At 31.5% G+C, this 22,265-nt stretch overlaps 1 protein-coding gene across 1 annotated transcript; it reads right to left on the bottom strand.

Annotated features, from left to right (window-relative positions):
* Nucleotides 1–7,613: 7,613 nt before the first annotated feature.
* Nucleotides 7,614–15,773, bottom strand: LOC134697767 (uncharacterized). The gene is made up of 4 exons (XM_063560054.1): nt 15,713–15,773; nt 13,785–13,910; nt 12,142–12,384; nt 7,614–9,359 (listed from the first exon to the last, which is right to left on the bottom strand). Exons 1-4 carry the CDS (start codon nt 15,771–15,773, stop codon nt 8,968–8,970), a joined length of 822 nt encoding a protein of 273 aa, XP_063416124.1. The 3' UTR covers nt 7,614–8,967.
* Between the last annotated feature and the right edge of the window lie 6,492 nt (nt 15,774–22,265).

Raw genomic sequence — 22,265 nt, 5'->3', positions numbered from 1 at the left:
TTCTGACAGCATATTTTTCTACTGGTTCGGCATTCGGTACTAAACCATCCCATTGCACCATTTACAGCACATTCCTTGGGAGGTGTGGTACACTTAGGTTCGCCTAAACAGCAAAAAAAATAAATTTTAAAAAATATTTTTAGAAGATGTAATACTGCACAGTGAATGTTTTATTGTTGAAGTGAGTGTTGAGGAAAATGTTTCTTAATCTTGTGGTTTTACTCGCTTGTTACTGTTTAATTAATCATTACTTGCAGCAATCTGATTATCATGATTTTAAGAAAATTTATTAAAGATAAATAACATTCGGAAATTAAAATATTTAATAACTCTCTACATCGTTCTTCTAATGAGGATCAAAATAATGCGGGCGAGTTAGTATGTACGCATGCGTAATTACAACTCAGTTATAATAAATTCTTATAAGCAATTGAAATATAGTATTAGTAAGGAATGAAGGAGGAAATTATAGTTGTTTCGATATATTATCAGACACTTCTAAATAATAACACATTTAAACGCACCAAGTGCCCATCTATCGGTATATTGCAATGTGGTATCGTCGATCCAGGTCCAATTTAAGTTGTATTTTTTGTGATATGTTAGTCCAATCCAATACCCGTAACCCAACCTGTTAGAATAATAAGCATGTGAACTTTGTAGGGCATTTTTTTCTGCTAACATGGTTACATCTTATTAAGACTTCGGACAACTGAACGAATAATATTAAACAGTGCATCTGTTTAATTCTATTGTATGTATAAGGACGCAATGTTAACTTGACTTAGGCAAGAGGAACAGCAAAGACAAAAAATTTCGGAATGAAACATACGAATAAAACACTTGTAGAATATTGCTTAACACCTAGAAATTAATCTAAGATAGAAACAAATGAAAAGAACGTTGGCAAAATTATAATATGAATCAGTTGTTTATTCTTTGGTTTTCTATGTTGTGTCATGTGTACTACTGTTTGATTGTTTGATTGTTTGTCTATTTCATTTTTAGCCATGACTTTGTCAGTTTGTTTTAGATTTATGAGTTTGACTGTCCCTTTGGTATCTTTCGTCCCTCTTTTTTGACGCTGTAGGTACACAACCTGCATCTATCAGCATTGATAAATAGCTATTTTTTTAGATTGTCGATATTCATTCCAATATTGCACTTCAAATTACTGCGTTAGGTAACGAAAATAATAAAATCTTACTGAAAATCAATTTAAGAAAGTATGTTAACCTTGTATTATATATTGCGTAACGCTGATTATTTCTCTTATTAGCCAAAGTACTTTCAGATAAACATTTTGAGGCATTAGACATGAATCAATTGGGTATATATTGACATTCGAAACATGATTACCCTCAATTATGTCTACATCTTCAAAATATTCGTCAATACATGCATTGATTTTCTTTGCCTGTGTACTAGACCATTATATTAACTGACTGGCAAGAATGAAAAACACAAATTTCATCTATTTATGCCTAGTTGTATTGGTTTTAGCGAAGAAGATATGCGAAGCAGAAAACGTCGTACATGGACTATGGAAATCAAAGCACTTTGCGGCAAGTGAGCGTAGACAATGTTTTCTGTCCACAGATGGCGTTTACAGGTTACAATTTGAAGTTGACATTTTGCGGAATTAGACATTAATCAATTGGGTAGATATTGACATTCGAAACATGACTACCCTCAATAATGTCTACCTATATATATCTTTAAAATATTCGACAATACATGCTTTGTTTTTCTATGCCGGTGTACTGGACCATTATCATTATTAAGTTGGCTGACTGGCAAGAATGAAAAACACAAATATCATCTTTGAATACCTTGTTGTTTTGGTTATTGGTTTCAGCGTAGAAGATATGCGAAGCAGAAAACGTCGTACACGGACTATGGAAACCAAGGCTCTTTGCGGGCGGTAAGCGTGAACAATATTTTCATCAACAGATGGCGTTTACAGGTAAAATGAAAGACCAGGAAGAAATGTTTCCTAAACAATTTGCAGTTGACAAAACAGTATGTCTTACATTTTTTGTGAAGTGGATTTGCGTTTGTTTTGTTTTTTTTTGTTGCCATGGTTTTAGCAATTTCTTTACGTAGGTTTGAATTGCCTTATGGTGTTGTTTGCTTAATTTTGAATAATAGACAATCTATTTATACAGAGTATTTAGACAATTTATATATATTCATAAAACCTACGTTGACATTATAAATTTTTCATTTGCCGTCTTTAACATGACCATTTCAGCTTTAACACTCTGACAGAATGTCATGGCTTCTGAGAAATCATTCTTGCCTTGATGCAGGAGGTAGCATTTAGACCCATGTTGTTTCCAGTCTGCGGGACAGGTCAATGTGCCTGATTAATAAAAGCACAAGTTTACTTTTATTGAATCTGTTTCACTGGTGTGTTATCGTCCGTTAACGTGTGGTGTCTACCACCTAATGTTGTAGCCCAATTAAGCACTTTTAAGCTATTTAATAGAATACACAAATGATATGGGGTGTACATCCCTGACACAAAATAACAAAACTTAAAAGCAAAGGAAGTATGTTTGCAATTTTGTAGATTTAATCAAATAATTGCAAAAAGAGATCATACACTCTCGAGCTAAAATCACGAAAACGTCATATTGTCAATATTCGATAGATTGTTATTGCAATGTACTCGACCAAAAATAAAAAATCTCGACTGTCACGAGCAGCACTAGAATGTACAGATGTTTGCAAACATAATAAATTATTAATATTTTCTAACAAAATCTATACGCCTGACGTTTTCATGGGAACAAAGCCCTGATCAAATAACAAATCAAAACAAACTATCAAACCGTGATGTTTTCAATTTCATTTTTTTTGTATTCTACATATTGAGACTGTTAAATCAAATTACGCTTGATAATTGTACAGGTATGCAGTGTAAAATTCCAAATAATAATTAATAAGTAATTAACACTTCAAAACGTAAATGGATGTCAACAAAAATAAACGGAACCAATCGTTATAAACGAATTACATATTTTTCTAAAACCTAGAGGCTCTAAAAAGCATATGTTACTCACGTACGTGTACATGAACTTTGGACGATATCCACTTGTATTAAAAAATCATAATTTAATGGAATAATTGACAAGTTCATGCATGTTGAAGTATATCTATATTCTAGTCTGTTGTTAAATTTTCTTCCTTTTCAAAGTTTCTATTTGTTTATAATTATAGTTTTCAAGATACCAAGCAATAGATACCCATAAGAAAGTATCATTAAAGGGCAAAGAATTCAATACAGCATATACTGAAGATGCCAACTTTGATTAATGTGGACACCTTTGGTTAAATTTGCCCATTAGTCCGAGAGGAGATGGCCATTTGAACAGTTGATGGACGACAAAAGACAAGTAATTGTAAAATCGTATACTGACTCTTTGGGTTAGAAAGCTTAGCCAATGTATGTTAAACAGTATCTGTATAGTTAAATATACCTCCCACTTATTTTGTAAATGTTGTGTAGTTCCGTTATATTGACAAAATTAGGGGAGCATCCAGAACATACATTATATGATGACACAAAATTAATAGGGTTACAGCGGCAAGAAACTGTGTAAACACACACTACAGACATACATCACAGCTGACAAAAAAACCAACAACATATAAATAAATCGGACAGAGATATTTACACAAAACGCTGTGATTGATAGAATAATTAACACAAACATTATGTGGTTCAGGGCAGACTCACGGGTACCATAGGGAAAAAACGATAGCAGGATGGTACTGAGATGACCACTGAAATGACCACATTTTGTCAAATTCAAGGCAAATGTAAGGAAATGCAGAACGGACGAAACAATCTTTGATTTTTGGACACTTCGTACGGACATCGCATCTTGTTATATTTGTGACATGTCATTCACCCTTTGCCGTTTGTAATTTCTCCAGAAAAAAAGCATTGCATGAAATGAAACTACACTACAAGATTGGTAAAAGCTTTTAATCAAAGAAACAGTTGATGCCTAATGATTATAACTATACCCGTTAAATTGTTAGTTGTTTTTTTTCAAACCGTTACATGTATTTACAGTATTTAGTTAAAGAAGTTATTTATTATTTCATATACTTACCAACTATAGCCAGGAATGTGTTGAAGAACAAAAATGTCTGGAATAAAATTAAACAAAAATGCTGCTGTATCATTCTACTTCGAAATCATATGCGTATTGCGATGTGCTTTTGGTTTAAGTCATAAACATGGTAAAGTATGGTCTTATTTTTAAATCGTATTAATTATTAAATTTGAAAATTACACTGTTGTCTATATATATAAACAGGAATCAACTTAGTACCAGACCATTTGGAGACTAAAACAAACAACGTGTCAAATAATATCACGTACTTCCTTATTTGAAAGAGTTATTAGTTTATTTGAAAGATATCATTGTTTTACATAAAAATTAATTAGTTACATACCCTTTCATTATATTTGATAACTGATAATATATTTTGCAAATATTTGTATTTTAATACCAACACAATATATACTACGATTACACAATTAAGTAAGGATCAATGATACAGCTTTTCCTCGTCTATGCATGTGCAATACCTACGTAAACTTATAACAGATATAAAATATCTGTGTTGCACTCGTAACGGGAAATGTTAAAACCGGATTTCGAGATTGATTAATTTTTAGTATAGCAATGTTTTTTTATGTTTAAGAACATATATGTTTTTCTAATATTTCACAATAATTTTGAACACTTTTACTAACTTTTATTTCTTGAGGTGGTATGGGTGTCTTTCGCCATCTTGATTTGTAAATAACAGATACCTTAAGGTCCAGATTGTCAAAGAATTTAGAAAATTTGTATGCCGGAATGTAAATAACTAAATGTGAATTTTCATTTTGAAGAAAATAATTATATAATTCAAACATAAATATTCTCACAAGTATAGAATATTTTTGGCTGAAATGTTTTTAAACTTGCATTTTAAGGTAAGATAACTATAAAACAGTGCATTTTCCGTAGGAATATACATGGAACTTTTCATATTTTGTATTTCAGACGGAAAAACGAACATTGATCTTGTCTTTTCTGTTGATATTCTCAAAGCATTTAATTTTACAAATATATCATTTAGTTTAGCTTCTAATCACATAATGATGTATTTTCCTGTATATTCCATTCAAAATGTGACATTTTATTACAACCTGTTGTTTGAGGGAATGCGCAGTGACCAATCATTTTTAATAAAACAAAAGTAAAATAAATCAATGAAATATACTACGTTTTGGAAAAAGTATGAAAAAAGCAAAAACACAAAAATACTGAACTCCGAGGAAAATTCAAAAAGGAAAGTCTAAAATCAAAAGGCAAAATCATGAACACATTTCTGTCATTTTTATTCAAAACTACCATACCACCCTAATAGAAGGTAAACATTATTTAGTATATATCAGTCAAAATGATTTTAAAAAAACAGAATGACTTTCTTAAACTTTTTACATAATATTATGTTTTTTGGAAATATTGATTAGGATAAATATCAGAGAAATCCAAACACCAAATCTACTTGATTTTGAAGCACAAACTCTATCAGTAACATAAAAGAGGGACACAAGATACCAGAGGGACAGTAAAACTCATAAATCGACTATAAACTGACAAAACCATGGCAAAAAATGAAAAGAAGAAATAGACAAACAATAGTACACATTTCACAACATAGAAAACTAAAGAATATAAAAACACGAACCCAACCAAAAAAAGGGGTGATCTAAGGTGCTTCGGAAGGGTATACTATTCATTCAGCACCATGAAAATTGACCCAGTATTATTTCTGTGAAATTCTTGCTATATCATTAACACTTGTTGCCTATCTTTAGTTGAACATTCTTATTCGTTTATGTTATTTTAAAGTCGATAAACTACTGCCTTCAGTTAAAAGGAAAAGTAATTTCGTCTGATCTTTGAATGAAGATTAGCAAAGTACAAATTAAAGAAAATGGAAACCTTCTCTGAGATGGTTTCTGAAAATTGACTACGGTTTCAAATGTCATCTGTCGGAAACAATCAAATTGAGAAAAAAATCCCCGCGCTTATTTTTTATTTGGATTTTGTTGTTTTATAGACAAACAACAAATAAGAAAACAAAATTGAAAAATTACTTAAGTTACACAGATTTGCAAATAGTGTACATGCTCTTCGGAATTTCAATATGCACACATTTGTTTAAACAGATGACAAGAAATTAAGAACGGTGAATTGTTAAAATGATTTGAACCTTCGATCGAAAAATTATTTTTATCCGCATAAAACAGCAAAACAAACAAATCCTTTACGTGTACATGCAGTATTTCATTGAAACATAATATGCAGAAATATACGAGACACGTTCCAGTGCAGTTACAGAGGACAAGCAACATACTTTTCGCTTGTTCATGTTTTCTGATTTTGAATGAATGTAAAAGGTATCATGATATCAATTTCACAATCCCGTACCCTTTCATTCTGAAATTGACCTACATAATTATACTTATAACTGGGTTTGCAATAAAATAAACAACATGACAATTCCACATTTGGAGCAGAAAATAGTGTGCACTTGAAACTTTTTTCTGAACTCATAATAGATGCGTTCAATTTGGCCGTGTTAGATAACGAATACGCTATCATATCGTCGGCCCCGAAAAGGGACTTCGTTTTGACAAATTGACACAATCTTTACATGTTAACATATTGAACAAGGTTTTCTTATCCTTTCGTAGCTCCTGAGATCGCCCCACGGTTTTGGTGGATTTCGTGTTGCGCAGTCTTTATTTTTTTGTCCAGTGTACTTTTATAGGTCTGTTTGTATTTTTTCTATCTATTTTGTTTTGACGATGCATGTTGCATAGCAAAATATAAGTCTTAATAAAAAAAAAAGAAACTTCATTGCGATTGATTACAGTCCAGTCTTGTATGATGTTCAATAATTTACGAAAGATATACCTAGTGAACCTATTGCTATTGTTGTTTAACTCGTGTTGAATGGGAATATAATAATGTTAACGGTATGAAAAAGCTTTAAAATGGCATACAATTCAACGTACGATAGGTCAATGTGTAATTGCTTCAAACCTTGCAAAACAAATATATTAAGGGCAAAATATATGAAGTATTTCTATTATGAAAACGTGTAGAAAAGATGATCATGTTAAATAGAATCGTAATTTACTAAAGGTTAATTATAATTTATAAGTTCGAAAAGTTAGCGACAACATTATACAAAATATTAATGAAATGACAAAGATTCCCATAAACAAACTATACAATATTGCATAGAAAAACGCATGACTGAGTAACATCTCCCCCAACAAAAACCATGCGTCATCCCGGGTGTTCCGGAAAGGTAAGCATATCATGTACTATATGTCAAATCTGCCATATAGCTCGTAGTAATTACTAATTCGGAGATAATTTTTGAATAACATGGATTCATCTTCTTGTCGAATTTATGATGAGCAATGCAAATATTTGCATCTTGCAGTAAGATAGAATAAAAGAAGCTGATCAAAATTTTATTTTTTTTTATTTGAAAAGATATAACCTAACTTATGCACGTCTAACAGCATTAAATATACACAAATAGTTTACAGAATAAATCAACCGATGAAGTATTTACACCAAAAGTAAAAAACGGAAATACGCAAAAGGCTGCTGACTTGGGACAGGCGCAAACATGCGGCGTGTGTCACTTGAATTTTTTTTTTATCTCATCCCTCCCTTATACCTGTAGCCAATGTAGAAAAAAACAAACACGCAGTAATATGCACAGTAAAACTAAGTATATTAGAAGTCCTATGCCGATGTCAGAATAGGTATCAAAAGAAACTTAACAATATGACAATGATACCCTATTTTACTCCTCTTTTTAAAATGCCTAAAAGTTACAAGAAAAACATTTATCCTTGTATGGTAGATTCATGGTATACCGCCACATTGGAATGTACAATCACAGTACAAAATCGGTCTAGGTATTTACCCAAATCTGCAAATTTGGAGACAGATTTGCAATTAAAAGGTTAGACTGTGTTTTTTTTTTTAAATTAGGAAAACTTATTAATTTATTGTTTTATTCAAAATATTATAACAAATATCATTTTTTTAGGTTTTTAAAAACATTTTTTTCAAATGAGCCCATTTAAGGGCATGTCTATGTAGCGATAACTCTTTTAGTAAAAAACTTATTCTGGGCTAATAGGGAAATTTTTAATTAGATTTGTAGCTAGATAGCAAGTACGGTGACACATTGTTTTCTTTTCAATTTCTTAAATAAGGGCAACAGTAGTATACCGCTGCTCAAAACTCGTAAATCTATGGACAAAAACAAAATGTGTTTATCAAACTAAAACTGAGGTAAACGCATAACATATAAGAGCAGAACAACGACACATCATTAAAATATAACACTCACAGAAACGGACTAAGCATTAGACAAAATCCGATGAGAATAACAAAAATCACATCAAAACCAAATTCATGAATTTGGGATAGAAAGGAACCGTGACACGTCTCATAGTAATGGGAAGTCACACTCAAATATAAGAGAAAACAAGCGACACAAGAGAAACACAACGTTAAATGTTCAAGGTCTTAAAACATATTATGAAATCTATCTTTAAACAATTTATTTCAAAATTTTGTCTCAAATTTTTTTTTATGCAGACTAATGAGTTTTTTCATGAACAAAGTAACCAAATTTAGGCAATTTTCAACGACTCATAGTTTGAAAAATAGCACAGTGACCCATAAGTTTTGTAATATTTTTGAAAACAGCAAAGTAAAATCTACCTTTTGGCAAATTATAAGAAAATTCTGTCTCAAAAAATATATACTTATAATCTACCTTAAAGACATGATGTACAACACTGAACACCATCAAATTAATAACAACAAACTCTAAAAGTCATCAATTGAGTCACAAGTTATATTGTTCATGATTCCTTTTTCTAGAAACGTTTGGTCGACGATTTTTCTTCTTATAACCACATATTTTTCTGATGTTGTCTATGTGCTGTCTAAACATTACTAGGTCCATAAAAAAGACAGTTCCGAAAATGACAGAAACGAATAACGCACCAAAAAATCCAATCGTATGAGATGATTTGCGTTCGTCTTTAGCCGATGTAAGTTTTCGAATAGTTGACGAAAGCTTAGTTTTGTTTACTTTGAATTGATTTTCCATCTTTCGGATGACTGGCTCTAATTCTTTTCTCAATTCCTCAAGTGTTTGATGTCGCGGTAGTTTCGACTCCCAATATTCCAAATTTCTTCTGTAATCACATCGGCAAGGACACATTTTCGTCGTTGCTAGAATAAACAAAACGATTATCAAATAGTTTTAATTAAAAACGTCAAAAATCGTCAATTGATAAGTTTTGAAGTATTGATAATATATCCATTTTTTTAATATTTTCCATTAACGAGAACGCATAACAAACAGGGCGCGATTATATGTTAGAATGAGGGAATACTCCTGTCTTTCTTCACACATTCATGATTAAAAATTGTACTATACATAAAATTTAGAATGGAAATTGGGAATGTATCAAAGAGACAACAACCCGACGACAGAAAAAAACAACAACAGAAGGTCACCAACAGGACTTCAATGTAGCGAGAAATTCCCTCATCCGGAAGCGTCCTTCAGCTGACCCCTAAACAAATATATACATTTGTACTAATTCATTTATAACGAACGCCTTACTAAACTCTAAATTGTACACAAGAAACTAAAATGAAAACAATACAAGACTAACAGACACCAGAGACGCCTCACTTGGGACAGGCGCAACAATGTTTTGAAATATTTTTTTTGATTTTCAATTCAATGAAAACAAAGGATATTAACGCAGAGATTTGAGAAAACTACTGACGTATTATGCGTGTTTAGTATCACTTGACTGATGGTTTTCAGAAAGGTGAAAACTAATTTGACCAAGGAACTTAATTGTTGTTTAAAACTGATTTGTTTCTGAAGTATACAATAGTTACATGGTCAATCAAAACACGTAAGACAAATCCCCTTATATAATTTATTTAATTCTACATATCTTTGATGATATAATGTAGAGCTTGTATTTTCAAAGTTCAACTTGTTACTGAAAACTTCAAGTATCAAATATTAACAATACTTGATTATAGTTTTGGTAATGTGTTTGTGTTACATGTAATCAAGAACCATTTGTTAATCTGAAACATGCTATACCTTATCACTATAGTTGACGCATCAACGTATTCAAACAAGAGTTGCATGATGAGAGTTACAAGTATAACTGACAGAGCTGACTAGCTGGAGCGTCAGGATGTTTTGAAGGTAAATGGTAGTTTTCTTCGCCAAGTATTTCTATCGTTGAATAATTCATGTAGTTCTGGCTTTTTCATTGTTTATTATCTAATTGAGTGCTATCACTCTTAGTTTTGAATGGTTGAAGCAAAATGGCCATATAAGTCTTCACCATAACAAACAGAACACTAAATATCGTATTAAAGCAACACTTACTCCAATTAGGAGTAACGTTATAGTTACAACCAATAAGTCTATTTGTATATTTTGTCTAACTGATTTTTATTTTGCTTATTAAAGTTTCTATCTATTTATCATAGTTTTCAGTTGTCAAAAAAAACCCAGAAATATTCGGGTAGATCTTAAGGATGTTCGCTGCTCAGTTTCAAAATAAATAACTTTTCATAAAACTAGTATGTATTGATAGGGCATAAATTGAGGAATCAAAATAGCAAAGAAAATATAGGGGTTCATGTGCTTGTTTTCGAGATATTAACCATTGGAATTTTGGCGGGAAAACGTTCTCTCTTGATTTTTCATAGCTTTATCATTGACCAGATTAAGTTCTCAAATACTATTAAAAAATAAATAAAATTTCATAAAGCTTTTATAAACAACTTATAATTATACATGTAAAAGAATTTGTAAAAGAAAAATGGGGGTTCATGGGGATTTTTTTTTATGGCATTCAAATGGATAAAACCAGAGGATTCCGAAAATCTGACAAAAAATCCAAAACATGACAAGCAGACATCCTTAAGGGGGCTCGCGGGTCTAAATCATTTTTTTTATTTAATATAGGAAATCGCTATATTTTTCTATAAAAGAACTTTATCTTATACTTGATAGAAAAATAAAATAAAAAAATGGGGTCACCGTTCATTTACGCTCACAATCTGCCTTTGAAAGAAGCATACATTTTTGTTAATGTCCTTTTTTTCTGTTGACCTAATAGGTGAAATAGCGGTAATATCGAAATAAAAAAAGAACTAAATTACAGAAATCGCTTAAATTTTACAATTATTTAATTTATGTACAGCTTATTCGAAAACAACAATAAAAAATATAGGTCACCGATGAGTTAAAAAAGATATTTCAATTTTAATGCCAAAAAATGGCATTTTTGCACCAAAGGGAGATAATTTGGAGCTTTTTCAATGGTATCTACATTTTAAAAGTCACCTGGGGCCAACACAAATTGATTTTTTGGAATGATTTTTGCACCATATGATAAAGTAACAACTACTTAAGGTAATAATTAAAATTTGTAATGAAAAATAAATGTTTATTTTTTTTCTGAAAATTTTATACCCGCGAGCCTCCTTAAAGACATTAAACTCCATTAAAGGGCAATCAGAAAATTTCAACAATGTTACAACTTACGTGTAGATCTTATCTTGTTGATGATTTTTGCTCATGTAAATTTTTATCTTTTTAGTAGAGTTTTACAGACTTAGGAAACAAGAAAAAGCATAAAATGATTTTAAAGGGCAAAAACTGCAATAGGAAGTTGTTCGAAGATTTTGACCATCAAACTCTATTCAAGATCTCGTCATTCTTAAGTACCTGTCCATCTACTTTGTTACATTTGAAAATTAATGTTTCCGTTGTTATATGTAACAAAAACAGTCCTTGACAATCGACCAAATCATTGTGGCGTCAATTCAACTTTTGAAATAGCTGACTTCAACTTAAGAATTAGAATGATTGATTCAATAGCTTTCTTTTAAGTAGCAACACTCTGTCAAGGAAAGGGAAATAGGAAAAACTAGTTCGGTTAAAAAAAATGAAATCATTATAACATACAAGTATTTACGAATAGTCTTGTGATTCTGTTTTCGAGGAATCCTGCGGTATTGGTAAAGCTGCATTCGTAACTTCCTTGATCAGACCATTTAACAGAATCAAATACTAGACTAGGCATGGTCAAACCATTTGCATACTCAGACACTATTACACTTGTATTATTGACAGATCTGGTCCATTTAGTCTGTGAATTGCTTGTACCGCAAGTAAGATTAACGCTTCCACCCTCGTTGACTATTATATCTGTAGAAGAATATCAATTTATGAGAGTACTCTTAAATTATGTTAATATAATATACATATATAGTACAACGGTTGTTACCTAGACAAAAGTCGTATTTTTAGCAGATATTAAAAACTTTATCTATACATTTTTTGCAATTTCAAAATTGAAAACCGTAAGATGTGCAATCTAGTTTCCTTGGATTTAAATTACTTCAATTGCTTTAAATATTATTTTAGACATGAATGCTCCTTTTTGCAAATTCAATAGGGTGTAAAAGAGGGACGAAAGACACAAAGGGACAGTCAAATTCGTAAATCTATAACAAACTGACAACGCCATGTAAAACCGTTGACCGATGTACAACTTGTACGAAGCATGGAAGCACTTCATTCGAAAACTGTAAGCACGGTCATCGCGTTTCCAACCCTATGAAATAACTACAAGAAGAATTCAATAGTTATAACTTTTTTTTCTGCTATGATTAAGAAAACACGATAACCATCAAGTTTTTTGTTTATTTACTTGTGCAATTATTGTGGAAACATGTGCCATCATGTATATTTAAATTCGTGCAATTCATCAAACGAATAAGAACCAGCTGTGGTCACGCCTTCTAGATGTCATTTTTGGAGAGATCTACGTAGGATATTCCAATTTCTGTGTACTTTGCCCTGATCGGCGAAATATTTTCACCAATAATTGTTCAGGTTCACTTTAGTGCTGACAATTCGAACTAGTGGAAATCGATGTTTAAAAAAAATAAGAAATAAGATAAGATAAGATTTTTTTATTACAGTGAGATATGGTATGATTGACAAAACGACAATTATGTTCAAGTCAAATTAAAATGAAGTAAAATGACTCGTCTACAGGTCATCCTATGACCTCCAAAATGAGCAAAAGCCACATAATGAAGTCATCTCGAAATGCCCAACATGACAAAATGGGAAATAGCGTTAACAAAAAACCTTACCTGACTCCATAACAAAACAATCAAAGAAACACAAAAATGACAGACCAACCCCATGGCAACAATTGGATAACATGCCATGCATAGAACCGGCAATTGCACAATATCACGGAGTAAAACATGTTTGTGAGTACTCAGCACATACTAAAATTAAACAGTGTGGTAACAGCACACAATGGCTTTATTTAAAAACACATATCTATCCTGACTCTAAATGATATTAAATGTTATTAATAGATCAGTTCTTTTTTAAAAGATTTCATGTATTAATGACCTGTCAAGCTGTTTTGATTCGAGTGACACTGGTGAGTCGTATGTAGAATGATCGCGCGTCTGGCGCACTGAATCAATGATACTGGTATCTTTGACGAGTCTGTACCGTACGACAAAAATGTTCAGGGGGACTAAACAGTATAAAAGCTTTAACTATAATTGTATGGATAATACCTTTTAGCTGACAAGCTGCACTATACGAATGACTAGAACATGTAGTATGACACTTAACATCATGCCATTTTTCAGTTTTCCTCGGACTAACTACACAAGTCTCGTTAATGAAATATTGTGGTTCACCTTCAAATATAATACATGATATGTATACAACATAAATTCAACACTAGATTGGATCAGTAAAATAGTTTGTATTTTGTCACTTCTTTTCCATATGATTCACAACTTTTTCATGTTTTTCGTAGTGGTCTGTCATCCTTGTTACTACCAGCATATACAATACATTTTGTTTGCTGTCTCCTAGACTATGCGATACCTGATATCTCTTACATTTTTTTTAATTTTCTTTCAAACAATATATTTTATTTAGAGGAAAATGATATGACTTTACATATCTCACAACGACATCAGCCAAAGACCACAATATTATCCCGAGAGGTCTGCTCAAAGGATACACAGTGTGTCTTCTTTTAAAGATTTGAATACATTTTACCTGAGTCGAGAATAATTTGTTGATAACTTAAACAGTCTAAAATACTTTTTCGAGTGCAAATAATTATCAAACAGTCATCCAATGATTCCGGTAATATTTAAGTTTTGTATTGCATGCATTGCTTATCAATTTTGGATGTTCCAAGTTTCTACCTATGTTCTTTACGTCGTAACTACAATCCCCTTCCCTTTTCATGAATTTGACCTACCGAATTAGACTATTTACCGGATTTGTAATCACATAAGCAACACGACGGGTACTGCATGTGGAGCAGGATCTGCTTACCCTTCCGGAGCACCTGAGATCACCCCTAGTTTTTGTTTGGGTTCGTGTTGTTTATTCTTTAATTTTCTATGTTGTGTCATGTGTACTATTGTTTTTCTGTTTGTCTTTTTCATTTTTATCCATGGCGTTGTCAGTTCGTTTTAGATTTACGAGTTTGACTGTCCCTTTGGTATCTTTCGTCCCTCTTTTTCTACCTATCTTTTACATATTTAGATTAAGCGAAAATTGACTGAAACAGAAATAAAAGTAAAAGGTGCAAATTAAAGACAACAACTCCTCAATGGGACCATTCAATAAGTAGATACGTCCTTTTTCATGTAAAATAAGAAGAATATTGAAAATTGGTAAAAATAAGAATTGTCTATCATTGAAACAAAGAAGAAAAATATTGGAAGATTTTCATCAAACATCCAAAAAGAATGTTATGAGGCTATCAAAAACTATAAGTAGGCGTCAAACAGCCAATATGATGTTCCAAAAAGGAAAAATAATCAAACAACAACCCAACAACAACCCATCAACAACATAGCAGCACAAACACCATTTTCATGATTCAGAAAAGACTATTATCATCAGAAAGTGCATCATAAGCCTAATGGCTGGCTGATTATTTTTTTTTCAAAACATGTATGTATTTGTATATTCAGGTTGCACTATGAATAATCAATCTTCTTCTTATATATATACCGATAGTGAGCCCAGAATTACAAGGTTCCCTTGAGGGCTAATTAAGTTGTAATTGACAAATTATACCATGCTCATGCCAATTTAACTAGTGTAATAGATTATATACAAAATTGAACTCCGAAAAGAACGCATATGGTTGCGTTGAAAGAGTAATTATCTCCAGCATGCATCACTTGTCATGCAAAATGGTAGATCGCTTCCGGTGATGTCACAATTGTCCAAAAATAATTTGTCAAAGATTATCCAAAACCAAATCGTTTTAGCATCTCGTTACATTAGCAGCTAGTGAATTTTGCATAAGTTCTTCAATACTGTACAAATGATGCTACTTGTAGTCTTCCATGTGAAGGAGCTATTTACATCAGTGCAGCTACATATATACGAAACTTCATAATATGGACAGTCTAACTTGCCTAATCCGACACTAAGGGGGGGGCCAGAAAAAACATGTCGGATTAACCAAGTTGTCGTAATAAACAGTCTTTGTCTGAAAGGATAGGCATACTATGGGACCAGGACATTGTGTTGGATAAATCGTGTATTGGAATACACCCGTGTCGGATTACACAGTTTGAGGAAATAATCCCTTTTTCAGAAAAAGGTTAGTTTTCAATTTGCTGATATTGTCGATTGAATGTATACGACTGTTTCGATAGAAATGTCTAAATATCAACGATGACATAACATCAGTTTTTCAAGTCACTAACCCTTCTATCACGAAAGTGACAAAGTTTGACATAGAACAAAATGCAAGACATATAATAGCCCAGACTATAATCAAATTGCAATCAAACTGAGAAAAATGAAGTAATTTTTTAATACAAATTGTTTTAGATTTTAATAGAAAATATTCATTTTACTGTTTTTCATGGCTAACATATTTATGTTACATTACCCTATATGATCCTATATAGTTGATGTTTTTGTTAGGCTTAAATGTTATTAAGTGTTTAATTTGTCAATATATAATTTACTTTATTTGAGATGTGTTTTGAATACCTCTTATCGATATAAATATTGGTGAAATAGATAAGTTAAACTGTTTTGGAGAAATCTCAACTCTTTGACTTGTAATTTAGTTACACATTCTTACCTGGATTCCATGCCACATTTTCGGAATCTATTTGTGTGTCATCGTTCCAAATCCATGTTCTTTCAGATGCATTAAAGTTAACAAGGTTAAGTCCAATCCATATTCCATCATTTTCATTAGTACTGTTTAGCCTTTAAATTGTATCAATTGTATGTATTAATACAAGACACTTTTTCATAATATGTGTTTAATACTTCATGCATATGTATCGAAACAAGGAGAAGGCAAATGACCAGTTTTCATTTCTTATACATTTTCATCGCCAACAGTTCAAATGTTTGCTTTATAAATTGGAAGATATGGTATGACTGTCAACGCCACAACTACTCGTCAATTGACAATGATTTGTCTGCCATTTTTGTCTTTTTGTCGCTGAGTTAGACACATTAGATCTATTAATAATATGTATAACTGACTTAAATAATCTATGACAATCTTACTATAGCTTTATATTTAGATATTTATTTGTTCATCATAAAAATAGTAAATTAGGTCGCATTTATGTATAAACTAATCTCAATTCGGTCGTTAAATATCAAATTTGAATTTATTTATTTTCATCGCATATGAAGTTATGGTTGCAATCCATACTACAGCAAGCCCATATATCCGCTCAATATTAATTCAAGAAGCAAATTTCCATCTTTACTTTCAATTCTTTGAAATAACATTTGTTTTAACAATACGATCTTTGATAGATATACTAAACAACAATCACTCTAAATTTATTGCGTCCGAAGAGCTTCTCTGTATAAACCTAAGTAGGAACGCTCAAACACAATATTGAAAAACCAAGGATGTTGAAATACCTGAAATTGTAGATCCTTTATGGCACAAATTAAATAAGAAGTATATATAAATTCGGCGACGGTCAACTTTCATGACTTTGCCTTAGAAAGTTTGAACAACTGATGCCATACAATATCGGTGTCACGTTCACATAAATCAATCTAATTACTTACTGAATCTCATGTCTTTGATTATTTACCTGGCTTACATATGTTCATAATTTCACAATAGTTGTCATTTGTTGAAAAACATTCCACTATGCGCATACTATAAAATGGCAATGTTTTATTTTTTGCATATTCACTGATGAATGCTCTCTTTTAAAAACGACATCGGAGTTGAAATCATTTTCTTGTAAGTTATTTCTGTGTGTGTGTGTTCTGTCATAAGTCATAACCCTGATATTCAAACGTTCTTTGTTGTACGTAAATAACAAATTCGTTATGTATAAATCAGGAAGTGGGATTTCTCTTTTTATATGCTTTTAATGTTGTTTACTACGTTTTTACTATGTGTTGAATACCATTGATATGCTACAGTGCCTTACAGTTGTTTACATCCACTGGTACTATAGGGTTATTGCATGAATATTGGGGAATATTGTGCTATATAATGAGTAGAATTTTATATTGCACGAGTCTACGAGGGACAATATATCAAAATACCCATGCAAAAACCCCTTTATTGTATAGCAATAAAAAATTCGAAAGTAAAAATTGGTTTTGGTTTAAACTAAGATTTTGTCGTTGATGACGTCCGGAATTTTGAATATTTATTGCTCTAGTGCAATATTATAATTTATTGCACGCTAGCTTTTGTTAATTTCTTAGTGTGGGATATATTATATTGATATGCAATAAATGAAGGTACTAATGTCAATGTCAATCATCTTCTGATTTAAATAAAGCACTCACAAATGTACTAGTCGGATGCTATTTTGAAAAAGGCTTCGTATTTTAATATATATTTTTAATATAATTCATAGCAAAACAGATTATTTTGTTTATATAAATGTGACATAACAACTTACTGTCGAAGCAGCGTCTTCATATTATTCTGTTCCTCGAATGTTTTTGGCATAATTAACTCAGCATTATGATCATTACAGTATTTTGTTGCATTTGAAAAGTCAAAACATTGATGAGACAGTTTATAACATTTAAAACCATGAGACTCCCAACCATTAGGACATGTTAGTTTACCTAGTATAAAATCAAACAAATTATTTAAACACAGTGTTTTGTTATCGTACTGATTAATGTATCATTTTTTTATTAGATACTCTTGGTAAGTCGTGTGTATTCTTTATTATATCATCTTCGTTTAACCATAGGTCTGATAAATAGTCTAAATTGCATCACATTGTAATTAAAAATGCACAGCTTTGAATAAAATTGTCTATCAAGGCTTTGTGACGTCAGAAATATTAACCTGTCGTTCAAAACTTTGGCCCAGAAATAACAACGGCGATATAATGTTTAAACCGACTTTGGTAGGTCATCGTCTAGTTTGCTGGTGAAACATACAAAAAACACTTTCAAAAGATGCAAATATAGCCCGATACATTGAATATCAAGTTATCTGCATAATGAAATGCAGATAACTGCGTTATGAAATGCAGACAACCTGATATCTTCTACTCGACACCAATGTGTAGGCTTTTTTGTCTCGTTCGTTGCTCTTACTCTTCATAGGGTGACTCGCTGCTGATATTTTATATCATCGATATCTGATCATCGGTACTTAATAATAGCGGTTATTGCCTTTTTCCGAAGTAACCCATTTTTTTTGGTAGAAATATATAATTCAATCATTATTTCTAACAGAAATTTTTTATACGAAGTAATTTTGACGAGTCCTGTGTAATTAATGTTAAGAAACAAAAGTACCGCACTCCGAGAAACGTTTTTTTTTATGTAGAAAGTGGTGGACAGGTACATAGTTTGATGATGTCTAGCCTCTCACTTGAATGACAGGTGCTAAAAAGTTCATTATATTGGCCACTATGTGTGACCAAACAAACAGACATAATAGTTAAATATGTCAAATATAGGGTACATCCGTCAACATTGTGTTATAATCTTTATCACTACAAAAAATATGTCAACAAAGAACAGACGAGACGTTCAATTGTAATTGAAATTATTGCACTAAAACCATATGTGAATCCACTATCCAATTTTGCTAGATGGTACAACCCAAAATTGACATGTTCCTAAAAAGAGACTATAGAGAGCATGGGTCGCTCTCCTGCACCTTCAAACATGTATGTTCACGTTTTGGTGAAACTCATTAATAGAAGGAAATAACTCTGTTAAGAGTTAACCAATATGTTTAGTCACGTTGACGTGTTTGACGTCTCGTCCTGTTCATCAGTCTTGCTTTTTAAAATTTCAATATATTTTTTATATTTGTCAAGATAATAAACGAAATCAAGGTAAAACATCATCATATAAGGGCAATAGCGGTTTTGTCTCTTTCTGTTTGTTTGTTTACAGATTAAAGCAAAGAAAGAACAAAAAATGTAAAATTTATTATCTACGGAAAACAACTCCTCTAATTGTAGTATTACAGTTTTGATGTACCTTGACATTAGATACTTACATGTAAGCATCTTTCTTTCAATAGCAGTTATGTGGATGATAAAGGAAAACATTGATTTTACCCACACGTTCTATATTGAGCCATAGGGTAATTTTGGTCGGAATTCGAATTCGTCGTACACAGTTGATGAATTTGATATCTACATAAAGATTGTGGCCTATTTTGTTTTAAAATGATTTTCTTGTTTCAGAAGAGAATATTTCAATCTACCTAACAGACGATAACCACAAACGAATCCAACTGATGGCAATAGGTTGCTGGGACCATTGCGTCAGGGAAGCATCATCAATACAAGAATTAAATATATATAAACGGGTAACTGTGTTTTGTCGTCTTTAGGTCATCAATCCAAAAACATACTCCTTGTTAATTAATACATATCATTAAAAACAGTATCTGTATTTCATATAAAGCAATATTATAGATATTTTTCTATAGACTTTTTTAATGAATAAGAAGAGGAGAATAAAAACGAAGACACACGATAAAACAATTGTATTTCATATTTTTTAGTAAAAGGTGGAATTAAGTATGATACATTATAAATAAAAGCAGAAAAGAATATATGCAATCTATGTACTTACTTAGTTGTGATTCTATCAAAAGCTGGAACATAGAAATGACAAAAAGTCTTAAAAAATAAAGCATCCTGCAATTAAATAGACACGGCCCATTTAACTGATTGAAACGTAACATAACGAACTGTTTTAAATCTAAATCAAATATTGGTAATTTTTATTTTTGAAATTAATTAATAATTAAATCTATTTGTCTTCGAATTTCACATTTTCAATCTAGGATTGCAGAACAATGTAGTTTACTAACTCAATGAATTAGACTGGTGTCCATATTCAACATTACAGGTTTCCAACCATTAATTTAGTTTATTCAAATTGTTATTTGCATCAATCGATTTATAAACCAGAATTCAGATTTCAAACATCCACTGTTTACATTTCATATCGAACATTCTTTTTCCACATTCATTATTCGTTTTTTGAAACTAATTATATTCGTTTTAACTTTTTAATATTCGTTTTTCATCATTCAACATTTTTTTTTTAAATTTCATTTTAGACCTTTCATATTAGATTTTTTGCAACAATATTCGTTTTGATTCAAATGTTGACAGTCAAATCCAAGCATTTAACATGCAGCATTCTATTTTATCATTGAATCTAAAAATATTTTTGTAAAAGAAATACAACAACAAAAAAACCGCATGATCATTTAGCTTACAGAACGCACGACTAAAAAAAATGGAACGATACAACATGCATATTCTATAAACGATAGATTATATATCAAACAATGACAAGATTTCTTTACTTTCTAGCAATCTAGCAATCTCGAATCTGATTACACAGTGTATATAAAGTGCGAATCCAGCTAGTTCATTTTTACTGTTATATGCGGGTATGTCTATTGTAGAATAAAGGATCATGGGAAAACTGTATTTGTTTACGTTTTGAAAATATCAAGTAAAAGGATTTTAAGTTAAGTTTTAACAAATTTTCATTGTGATATGTCTTTATAATATACAAACATAGCATTAAAGTTCAAATAAGTGTTATAAAAGCATCATAATATAGATTATCGATTATTGAAAGCGATCCATTTTAACTATAGATGCGATGAATTATCACTGTTAGTGCAGTCATTATTAATGTAGAATTTTCAAAGATGCGAGGAATTTTTATTGTAGAATTATGTGATAAATGCACTTGCAACAAATGAAAAAAAAAATAGTTGATGACTTTAGGATTTATGATACATGTATTTTCAAATTGAAATACAAACTCCTCATTCATTCTTCATCAAATATATAGCTTTTCAAACTTGTAACAAAAGCGATTCTTAAAATGTCATATTGTATTCTTCAGATTACGTTTCTCCTTGACTTTAACTTATATAGGGAATCACTGGAGCGTGACAGCAGCGGGCCCTCTTAGGCAGTCAGTGGGCCCCTACTTATGAAAAAATCTAGATCCGCGAATGGATACTACCGCAGAGGTAAAACCATGCACGTTTGGGTTATTGTACACGAAATGCATGCTACAATTCATTTTTGTTGATTTTAGACCCTTTGGAACTCTATGTGGGCTATTTCAGCAACAAGGCAAAAAATCCCCAAACTAGATACACGGTTAGATTCAGCATGTCAACGAATTCCAAATATCTATATTAAAGGAATTTTGTCTAATAATTTGGACCCCACAAAATTGAAAAAGGGACCAAAAATATAAGAAAATGCATGCATCGGATACATTTGTTATTGAAGGCATGACTGTAACAATAGGATGAATATACAAAAATATCTTATTCTGGGGTCTCAATGGGGGGTTCTGATCCCGGATCCCGCTTACTGTTTTGGCAGATTCCCGTATTCCGCTTATTGTTTTGTCAGATTCCCGTATCCCGCTTATACTATGCAGTTCTAATTTTTTGTAATTATCCGTGTCCCGCTAGACTTCATTTCCCGTTTTTCACTACACAATCATTTGACTTTCACCTGTCACGCTTGCAA

This window comes from Mytilus trossulus, chromosome 14 (genome assembly GCF_036588685.1).
Source record: "Mytilus trossulus isolate FHL-02 chromosome 14, PNRI_Mtr1.1.1.hap1, whole genome shotgun sequence".
Classification (NCBI taxonomy): domain Eukaryota; kingdom Metazoa; phylum Mollusca; class Bivalvia; order Mytilida; family Mytilidae; genus Mytilus; species Mytilus trossulus.
Note: the sequence above shows the minus strand (reverse complement) of the source record. Positions and strands in the feature narration are given on the sequence as shown.

Excerpts from the sequence above, each read along its gene's own strand:
- LOC134697767 (XM_063560054.1), bottom strand. The coding sequence starts at position 15,773 with ATGTCCTGGTCCCATAGTATGCCTATCCTTTCAGACAAAGACTGTTTA. Across the intron at positions 13,911-15,712 it reads CTGTTTATTACGACAACTTG|GTGAACCACAATATTTCATT; the intron begins GTTAATCCGACA and ends TTATATTTGAAG. Across the intron at positions 9,360-12,141 it reads AAGACTATTCGTAAATACTT|CAACGACGAAAATGTGTCCT; the intron begins GTATGTTATAAT and ends TGTTTATTCTAG.